This window comes from Alligator sinensis, unplaced genomic scaffold (genome assembly GCF_000455745.1).
Source record: "Alligator sinensis unplaced genomic scaffold, ASM45574v1 scaffold662_1, whole genome shotgun sequence".
In the NCBI taxonomy this organism is placed as follows: Eukaryota; Metazoa; Chordata; order Crocodylia; family Alligatoridae; genus Alligator; species Alligator sinensis.
The window spans coordinates 317,507-328,702 of NW_005843130.1; the positions used below are offsets into that span (position 1 = coordinate 317,507).

Below are 11,196 nucleotides of genomic sequence, written 5' to 3' on the forward strand. Positions count from 1 at the left end.
TGCTGTGCTGTAAAATTCATCATATGTGCAGAGTAGAATAGTCTTAAATATATATTTTTTAAAAACATTGTGGGGGTGAAAAGACATGCCTTTCTAAGATGAAAGAAAGGCGTTTTGTACTTAATGCATTGAAGAATTTGTTCAGTAACTGTTCATTCATGTGAGAATATAACCCCTGTAATATTGCCAAGGTCATTAGAGACCTGTGGTGATCTGCTGATTAAGTGCTGGTCACACAAGTTTAGGCTGCCTGAGGCACCTTTACTTACACACCCAGTTTTTATTCCGAGTTCTCCAATAATGTTGGAGGAAAAAATACTTGGAACTTACTCTTTTGGACTGGCTTCTTTATTTTTAAGCTTTGTTCCTCCTTTAGACAGTCTTGTCCTTAACCTTGGCAAGTTTCCTGAGATTTGCACTGAAAAAGAAGGGAGAACACCAATATGGTTTCATTTGACTGAGTAGCTGACATTCTGTCTGAAGACGCACAAAGCAAAAGGCAGGCCAGAATAGGTCCAAAGGTATGACTGTCTGTCTGATACGAGTTTATGAAATCATGATGGGAGCTGAACTTTTTTTGAACTTGCTCAGAAGAGTTCCTCTTCCCTAGTCTAACATATTTCCTGTTTATTGTGGTACTCTGGGTTAAATGAGCAGTTTTTTCCAGTAAAAACCTAGTGATATTAGAAGAGAACAGCATAAAATATGCTATATGAGGTGCTAGAACTCCAGGTACTGTATGGGCCTTCTGTACTAAGCTTTCTAACTCGGGAGCCCTGTGTAGGCGGTTGGATGAGAAAGAACAGACAAATCAACATTCCATTCACTAAACTCCCCAGCATGCCTAAGCTTCTTTCACTCTGTTTGTAAAAGGGAGAAAATGAAACAAAAAGGAGCCACTAGTGGAGTGCTTGCTAATTAGTAAAACTGGACTGCATTACAAGAAGCAAAAATAAATGAATATATTGGATATTATCAAAAAGTACATGCAAACTGACTGCAGAAATCCATTTCAGAGCTATTTAATCAATGTATTTGGAAAAATGACTAGCTTTTGGAGTATTTGCAAAAGACTAGAACTAGTCAGTCTGCTTATGATGCCAGCTTTCATATAAAAAGTTAATTGATCCTGTAGACAGTCTGAGCATATTCTGAGTTACTTCTTTAGCAAAGTAATTTGCATGTTTTAAGGTATTGCTTACTAGAAAACAATCCAGTAAACTTCTTTTGTAGAGTAACAGCCTCTTGTATAACTTTAAACACAATTTGCAGTGCTTCTCTCTTCACACTTCTGCCAATTTTTTTTTTCAATTCAGTAGTGTACAGCATTGTATATCTCCAATATTTCCCATTACATTTATGCAGTGGTCTTAATTTTTTAAAAAGTGATTTAAAGGACCAAGGCCTAAATGCACAGGATTAGGAATCCAACATTTTATTACAGATAGCACCTTATAATCCAGATGGACTTCCTGATTTGAAAAATGAAGAATCGGGTCTATCTTGCTCATGCCCCTGGGAATTGGAATAATGTGTTCTGAGAACTTGCGGCTTGCTTGAATTGAGCCCTTTTCAAGATTCTGCTATCATACAATTCTCCAGTCCATTTTTTATGAACTACAATGATGATGATACCGTCTTTCCCGAGCTGCTGCTACTCCTCATTGCCATTTCACTGAGTCCTCACATACTAGTTATCGGTAGTTATATTAGTTTGGGCTTAGTTTCTAATGTTTACAAACCCTAATTCTTTGTCAGTTGCACAAGGTTACCTTTATTTTAGTTTTATATTTTTATTTGTTGTTTTCAAAATAGTAGTGAAACAGGTTTGTACTTAGATTCTGAGCTGTATCAAATTCAGTGCATAGCCACTTTAAAAAACTTATATGACAAAATGAAAGTGAAGACTAACTTTAAAGATTCACATGTTGCAACAAAGCGCATTGCCAAAAAGCCATAAATGCATATCAAACTTTAACAGCTACACGTATAGACGCCAGCCTAAAAACTGTTCACTGTATGGTAAATGCATGTGTAGATGCGCTCTTTGTGTATTGTACTGCAGCAACCAATGAGTAATAAAAGTGCATGTTTGAAAACCACACAACTCAGGCCTTTCACACATTATTCTTGATTGATACAAAGTCTCAAATCCCTGTGGATCATTTTTCATTCAGAGAATTCGGAAGTGAGGGGAGGAATTGTTACTTAATTGCCTATCTAGCTCAAAGGATCTGGGTCCCAGATGGCTTATTGTAGGTTCTCCGTGGACATGGGTTCTGGCTTGCTCAGATGCAGAAGTTTTTAAAATAAAGTTTAGGCTAATAAAACAAACACCTTTGCGTTAAAAGCTGCCCTAAAACAAGGTTTCCAAATGCATAGGAAACGCATCAGGGCTCATGGACAGAGGTGATATCTGTTATTAGACCAACAAGATTTTTGCAAAAAAAAATGTCTTTAATTGCAAGCTTTTGGGCACAAACACCCTTCATCAGGCATCAGAGAAAACATTGTAAAAGTTCTCCTGGGTAGAAATGAAAGTTCATATTTCATAGGATTTCACAGAGGGGTCAGTAGATGGAAAAACCCTCAGGGCAGCAGTTCTTAGCTGGTAAGGAGTCTGAGACTCCTGCTGTCCAGAGGGTTTTTTCATCTATTGATCCCTCTGTGAAATCCTATGAAATATGAACTTTCATTTCTACCCAGGAGAACTTTTACAATGTTTTCTCTGATGCCTGATGAAGGGTGTTTGTGCCCAAAAGCTTGCAATTAAAGAAATTTTTTTTGCAAAAATCTTGTTGGTCTAATAACAGATATCACCTCTGTCCATGAGCCCTGATTGCTTTTTCCTCTAGACCAATATGGCTACAACCTAGATACAGGGAACACATGTATTTTCTGATGCAGTGATTCTCAGCTAGGCTGCCCATGGATTGCTGTGCACCATTAGCATTATTAGGTGGGCAAACATGATTCACAAAATAAACCCAGATATTTCAAATAGGAATCTATAATGTCAAAATCATTCTGACCCGTTATGGTCTTTCTGAGTTTTTTGCAACAGAAAAACTGCATTATTTTTCTGTAGTCAAAAAATGAGTTAGAACTAAGATTTGGCATTTTCTGAGGGGTGTCTCAAACCTGTTGAGAAGTGCCTTTGATATTTCAGTCATGTTGAGATCAAAAGGCTCAAATTTAAAGACTTCCTTTAACAAATTGAAGCAGCATGTAGAAACTGTATACTGTATACTGGGCTCCACTACAGTGGAGTGTATTGAGACTTGCATTTGAAAGCAGGTCTCCTATTTTTACTTTTGTCTTTCAAATAAGAGGTTTTTGTTGACACTACTACTCTTATCATTCAATGTGTTTTGACCAGAATGCTGCTGCCCTGGCCAATGGAAAAGTCTTTGCAGAGCAGATGCAAAATGCTGCTGAAAATGTAGTGAAGGAGCAAGCAGAGGAGAATGAGCAACTGAAGAGAACAATTAAAGAGCTAGAAGGCAAAAGTAAAGACCTCCATCAACAAATTGATCATTTGAACAGAGAACAAGAGATAATGAGAGAGAAAGTAAAGAGAAATGAGGTAAGTTGCACATCAGATTTGTAACAAGTATATTTTTTTTCTGTTTGTGTTTGGATGGATGTTGCATAAAAATTGAGAGATGAGGGCAAAGAAAGTCATTGTTGCTGCAAGGGAAAATAGACAAAAGCTGTGAGCTTGAAGGAAAAGAATTGAGGTTTGTCAGCAGCTACCTGGAGGCTGTTTAAAATATAGGGACAGGGTTAAAATAACAGCCAGACATAAGAATGGGCATTTTGGATAAGTGTAAGAGGATATGGCAGCTTGTAGGCAAAGTTAACCCAGTGTGGAGTCTTGATGGTAAGCTTGAGGAGCTTGGTATGAAAGGCAGAAAGAAGCCTTTTTTTGTTTTGCTTTGTGTTTCCTAATGCCTGTATGTATTAATTGTCTGTGGATCTTCTGAAGCCAGGCTATAGCAAATGCAGCACTGACAGTTCTGAATGTATTACTTCCTTTTACTGCAGAAAGAAAAGCAACAACTAGAAGATGCCCTGCAGTGTGCTAGGAATGAGGCAAAGGAGCTGGCACTGGTGAAAAGGTCTTTAGAAAACCAGGTGGATGATATGCAAGTGAGTACAAGAGCATAAATTAGATTAAATGAACAGTCAGTCTTCTGTTTTGTTCACCTGAGTCACTATGGCTTTTTCCTCAGTGGTGACTTCATCTGGCTCTTTAAATAAGCATCATTATAAGTGGTGCCATCAAAGCATTATTCAAATTGTTGCTCTAACCACAGCTCCATCTAACCCTAACCTAACCTTGCTTTCTTTATAAAATATTCTGTCTTGCCGTGAATGAAGTAAGCTTTGAGGGAGATAAATCCCCAGTGAACTTGTCTGATTTCTGACAGATCTGCATTGTAATTTTAAATTATCTTTCATCTCTGGCTTTGTTGCAGCTAGACTTTTACACACAAGAGGATTAAAGCTATAATCCAGCAGTCATATGAATATGAAAAATCTAGTTGGAAGAATAAAAGGTCACCAAATCGGGTCCAGTTTCTGCTCAGTTTCCATCTTGTTTTACTTGCTAATGCTAATTTGAAAATTGGCCAAAACTCCAATAAGGTTGAACTTCTACACAGAGAAGGCTGCTAGTCCTCTGCAACTGTTTGGACAGCTATCTCTTCACTCCTTGGGGGTCTGCAGACTACCTCTAAGGGTCTATAAAAGATTATTATGATCAATCAAAATATGTGAATACCCACACTTACAATTCAAAGGGGTCTGCACTTCCATTAAAAAATTTGGACCATGGTTTTGGAGCATGTTATTTTGCTATTACAAAACAAATTTTTAATTTGAATAAATATCCCCCTTATTGTCTTTCAACTTGAAAATCTCTACCATTTTGCTAGAAACTAATAATTAACAAATATAAACCAAAGGAAAATGATCTTGCCTAGCCTGCTTTTGTGGTTCAATATGAATGTAATGTAAGATATAAGAAAACAAGAAAAATATTCCCTTAGAGAGCAGTTACAGATCCATTTACTGTTTGCTTTCTACAGACGTAATAGAGCCGGTGTTCTTTTCAAAACTGTTTACATAAAAAGGTGTTGCTTTAATCATCGTGCAGATAAGTTTACATAGGTATTTTCTAGAGGTGCACCACCAATACATCGGTCCAATATCAGATCAGCACTGATATAAAGAAAATTGACTGTATTGGAAATCAGCCTGATGTGGCCAATAATGTAGTCCCGATAAATGCCCTGTGCGTGCATGCATGCAGCTGCAATGCAACATGTAGGCAGTGAGGAGCACAGCCAGGGAGCTTGGAGAGCTGTGTGCAGCTGGAAGTCTGTTGTGGTGGAAGGGGAAGGAGAAGGGAAGGGAAGGGGTGGTGAGGGAGGGAGTGGGGCTAGGCCTGGGGCAGGGCAGGGCTTGGAGGAGGGGCAGCTCTTGCTGCTACGTGCACTTCAGGTGGGCATGGGGGGAATGGGGTGCATGTGCCCCCAGATCGGTGTGGGGCAGGATGGGGTGGGCTGGGGCTGCGTGGTGCTCTTCCCAGAGGGGACTGGGCCAGGCTGTGCTTGGGGTGGGCAGCGGCAGTGCTGGGAGTGGGGGGCGTTCCCTGCTGGGAAGAGCCCTGTGCAGCCCCGGCCCCAGCCCACCCCGCCTTGTGCAGATCTGGGGGCACATGCCCCCCATGCTTCCTGGGGTGTATGCAGCAGCGGGAGCTGTAGCCCCCTCCCTGTGCCCCCCAGATGAGCTGGGGCTCCATCCCACAGCCTGCCCTGCCCCAGCTGGGTAGCACATGCCCCAGCCCTAGCACCACTCCCTCTCTCTCTTCAGGGGCTTTGATCTTCCCCCGTCCCTTTCCACCACAGTAGACTTACCAGCCAGATACTGCTCTTCAAACTGATGGGCTGCATATCAGAAATCAGACTGGTATTGGCCAATATGCCTCTTTAAAATTTAACTATCGGTGTCGGCCCCAAAAATCTCTATTGGTGTACCCCTAGTATTTTCATTAGAATTATATAAATGGCCACATTGAAAGGGTTTGTAGTAAAAGTAATTCATTCAGTGAATATGAATTTACTTGAATGACCATGTATTTGAATGACCTATTACATAACATAAACAGAAAATGGTTAATAATGAATACCTGAATTATTAATCTTGGTTAATGTTTTATAGGCTCAGTTTTTGTGGCTCAAAATCTGGTTCATAAGCCATTCAGCAAGTCTTCCTAAATCACATACTTGTATAAGACAAAGGCAAATTAGTAGGTAAAAAGTCCTAAATGTTTTTAATTATCTTTTTCCCTTGAATTTTGTGTTCAGTTCTAATTTAATAGAGTGGAGCTGGCATAGTTTTGTATTCCACTATGAACAGGTCTACATTACTATGTTATTATCTGCTTTAAAAAACAAATATTAATAACCGAACTGATGCCCAGAGAGAACTTTTGGGGGCACCTCTGGGTGGGTCCTGCTTGCAACAGCATGGATCGGGGCTCACCAGCAGCATTGGCCACACAAAGCACTGCCTCAGATTCCTCTTCCCCACCACAGCCCTGGAGCCCAGAAACCTCCCCCCAGTACTGGCAGGCACCCCCCACACACCACCTCTCCAGACACCCCTGCCACACACATGCACACATATGCCTCCCTGGTCCCCATTGACTTACCTGTATCCAGTTGCCGGGGCTCCTTCCACCACTCTGCCTGGCTGTATGTCAGCCATGTGTGTGCCCACGGACACGCACATGGCGCCTCCAGTCTCCCTTCCCCTATCCCCCACCAGCCCCAAGCAGCTCCTTGCAGGCTGGAAGGTTGTCAGCCTGCAAGAGGAAACCTACATTTTTCTCTTTTAAAAGGGGTAAATCTGTGATTTTTTTTTTCCTTTAAAGGGGAAAAATCCACATTTTTCCACAGAGCCCAGATCCCTGGTCATGAGCATATGCCTCAGACCCTGGGCAGACACAAGATTTGAAGTACTTCAGATGCCTTTGAAGCCTATAGGATGAGAAATGAAGTGCTGCCTGCTGTGTGCATGCTCTATAGAGCATGTTGGGGAGGGCTTGGTCCTCCAGTATCTAAAAGTACTCCACCCTCTGTTCTCTCTTCCCTTCCCCCTTCTGACATTGGGAGACCAGAGGCCTCTCATCCCCTGCACCTTCCTTGGTCTCGGTGAGCTGCACAGGACAGCACACATTGACGGGGTGCTTCACTCCCCAGCTCCTGCAGTGGTGGAGGAAGCAGAACCACAGAAGCAGTCTCCTGTTTTATTCCTTGGTTGGAGAGCACACTATTACATGCTCCCATGGTGATCTGGAAGCATTCCAGCTAGGGGCATGGTAGAGACTATATGTCTATCTATGGCTAAAGTGCTCCATTTTATGTGTGTTAAAGTGCAGCTGTATTCTGAGGTGTTTCAAATGTTACATATGGCTTTTGCCTCTCTGGTGCCACTCTTGTATTCTTTTTTTTTTTTTTTTTTGTACAAAAGAAAAAAAAATCAAGCCAAATAAGCCAGTCTCATCTTAAATAGAAGACCATAAAAAACCTAGAAACCCAAAGAAAGAGAAGTAGTGAACATGGAAAAGTAAAGGACATGAGTGACTCAGGTATGACAGCAGGCATGTCTCATGTTCCAGGTAGTATTATATGTTTAGCAAAAACCAGTGGAGGTGATGTCATCTGAGTCCTGGTCTGGTCTGGTCTGGACATCTCTCAAGTAAACCTTGGCAATATTATGCTGGATCACAGGAAAATGGGAAGGGAGTGTGGCAGTCATGGGAGAGCCTGCTTTTTTTCATTTTAGCATCAGTGTCTAATAATGTTTTCTTTTGTTTGGGTCTCCGAGTTAAGGAGTCTAGGAAGGAGTAATGGGGAAAATAGTCCATCATGTCATTATTTTGTTCAACAATTAAACATAATTTTCAGTGTACCAGTTTTGGTCCATTGATTTCCAGCCTCACACTCCTGTTGTTTATTGGACATGAGTTCAATATGGTTCTTGAGTAGTAGCATCACACATTTTTGTTTAGACTAATCATGGCTTTGTACTTTTAACTTTTGCTTATTTTTATAACTCACTTTATAAAGCAGGCTGAGTTGATTTCACTTACCTTGAACAAATTAGGGTACAGGCACAATGGGTCCTAGCACAATAGGATACCTATTCATTAGCAGTCCCTCTTCATGGTTACACATGCAGATAACCAGAACTAATAAATTAATACAACAATAAACATTTGCTGAGTGAAAGTGCACCAGGCGCAGCAAACCTTTCCAAAGGTAGTTTTTCTCAGATTCTTGGTCAAAAAGGTTAAAGCTAAAATGTACTTTAAAGCTAGTTATTCTGTGTTGTTGGGGTAATTTCATTCAAAGGTGACTCAGTAGCTAGCACAGTCTGAGTTTGTTGCAGTTTTCAGCTATGGAAACTCAGATTAATACTGATTACTTGACCCCTGTGTTATAACTTCTGTTTTTATAGCCTTTTGCTTTCCACAGTCTAGTGTTTTAGGAACTAAACACATGCCAACATTTCTCCAGGGTGATATGCAGTTTCCTGAGAAGAGAGTAACTTCTAAGAGTTTCCTGAAAGCTCTCAAAGAATGCTGTTTAATCTTTGTTTACCTACCATCACCGCAGAACACATGGGTCATTAGAAAACAAAGATTAATTGCTCTAAATCCTCTAGCTATTTTAAAAAATATAATGCTCTCTATTAAAGTACCTTGGGTTAATAATCCCTCTGGGTTAAGTTAATGAAAGTTGTGCCACTGACTTTAGTGGGATCAGGATTTGGCCTTTTGTTCACAGGTGGAAAAACATACTGCTCTCATGTCTTCACTACAGAATTAACTAACGTCTAGATAAGTTCTCTAGAGTAAGCCTCCCTCAAATGAGATTAGCCATAGTGAAATAACACTCAAGCTATTCATAGTGATTGTATTAGGGAGAAAAAATTGATTTTATGATAATAGTAGGCAATTTATTTGTTCAAGTTGCAACCTGTAGGACCTTCAGGCAGGCTACCTAACCCAACTTAAGTTTACTTAGGGTAAAAGTACTTGTGTGTTGATGGGACTCGCATTAGGGGCAACACTTGAATTACACCTTAAGTTAATTCTATGTGAATGCTTAGATGTTGTGCAGAGCATTACTAAATGAAGTAATATAAAGGCATTGGGAGACTGATGTATTTTACTTATTTGAGTGTTCAGTATTATTATTGACGATCTTTTTTCAATGCTTGAGGTGGGAGAGACAATTAAAATGTGAAAAATCAGTTGTTCCCTTTGCGTCATATGATACTGTTAGTCTCTCTCATGTATATTCTCAGAATGAAAATGATAACTGTTCATCACCATTTATTTCTTCTTAGTTTCCCAATTTGAAAAAGAAATATAAGCCTTAGTGGTATATATTGCACAAGGAAAATGATGAAGTCACTTAGAAGTGGAGTATGACAAGTATCTTACCATGAACAATAGTAGGAATACAGTAATACATAGTATGGTGTTTATAACATGTTTTAAAAGCTCATTTCCAAAGCTATATCCTATTTTTTCTACATTTGATTTGATACATTGTTAATCTAAAAAGATATTTTCAAATATATCCATTGCCAACATATTATGACCACTTTCAAAAGCATATCCTGTTCCCATAAGTGGTAATTTTTTTGTTTGTTTTCATGCTGCTAGTCTAAATGATGCTGTGGCAGTAGAGTTGGTTGGATGACCATAATGTTGATATCTGTTAAATTATTTAAAATGGACTCTAAAGAGAAAAATATGCAGAATTGGGATAAACCCTCCCCTCCCCCAAGAAGCAATAGAACACTCTAAACCTTGAGACTATCAGGTAGCCTATTATGGCCTCTTTGAAAGATGTAAACATGCAGGTTGCATAGCAGCCATGCCATGGTCCGCTGTGCTCATCTATTTCCAACAGGATTTCGTTGGACTTGGTCAGAAATGACATGTGTACAGTTTTCCATGCTTAAGATATACATGTCTTTTCCTGTAAACGGTCTTTAGTTCTCCACCCAACAATAAATTGTACTGGAGCACTGGCCGAATGGTTCTGCCACTCAAGTGGGAGTTGTAAGATATGCAGTAGCTGAACTCTTGTGTTGAACTACATCTCCCATAATACATGCACTCAGACTTCCAGGATGTACTGTGCAGCTGAACTGAGGGGGGACAAACGCTTATCATGGAAGACAGCAAGGCGCCAGACTTCCATGCGTAGATCCTGAGATGGTGCAGTCACTTGGAAGAACTGGATGCCTTTAAGTTGGCACGCCCAGATGAGCTCCATCCGAGGGTACTTAAGGCACTGGCCGACATCATTGCAGAGCCACTGTCAGGAATATTTGAACGCTCGTGGCACACGGGCCAAGTCCCGGAGGACTGGAAAAGGGCCAATGTGGTCCCCATTTTCAAGAAGGGGAGGAAGGAGGACCCGGGCAACTATAGGCCAGTCAGTCTCACCTCCATCCTTGGCAAAGTCTTTGAAAAAATTATTAAGGCTCACATTTGCGAGAGCCCGGCAGGACAAATTATGCTGAGGGGAAACCAGCACGGGTTCGTGGCAGGCAGATCGTGCCTGACCAATCTAGTCTCTTTTTATGACCAGGTTACGAAACGCCTGGACACAGGAGGAGGGGTGGATGTCGTATACTTAGACTTCAGGAAGGCCTTCGATACGGTATCCCACCCCATACTGGTGAACAAGTTAAGAGGCTGTGACTTGGATGACTACACAGTCCGGTGGGTGGCGAATTGGCTGGAGGATTGCACCCAGAGAGTCGTGGTGGATGGGTTGGTTTCGACCTGGAAGGGTGTGGGCAGTGGGGTCCCGCAGGGCTCGGTCCTTGGACCGATACTCTTTAATGTCTTCATCAGCAACTTGGACGAGGGAGTGAAATGTACTCTGTCCAAGTTTGCAGATGACACAAAGCTATGGGGAGAAGTGGACACGCCGGAGGGCAGGGAACAACTACAAGCAGACCTGGACAGGTTAGACAAGTGGGCAGAAAACAACAGAATGCAGTTCAACAAGGAGAAATGCAAAGTGCTGCACCTAGGGAGGAAAAATGTCCAGCACACCTACTGCCTAGGAAATGACCTGCTGGGTGGCACAGAAG

General features: G+C 41.1%; 1 protein-coding gene across 1 annotated transcript in view; it reads left to right on the forward strand.

Moving 5' to 3' along the window:
• Positions 1 to 11,196, forward strand: part of CGNL1 (cingulin like 1) — a 110,561-nt gene that overhangs the window by 91,429 nt on the left and 7,936 nt on the right. The window contains exons 9-10 of the mRNA XM_006037514.3: positions 3,380 to 3,586; positions 4,048 to 4,152. Of these exons, the coding sequence (XP_006037576.2) occupies positions 3,380 to 3,586; positions 4,048 to 4,152 (312 nt within the window). The remainder of the gene's footprint in view (positions 1 to 3,379; positions 3,587 to 4,047; positions 4,153 to 11,196) is intronic.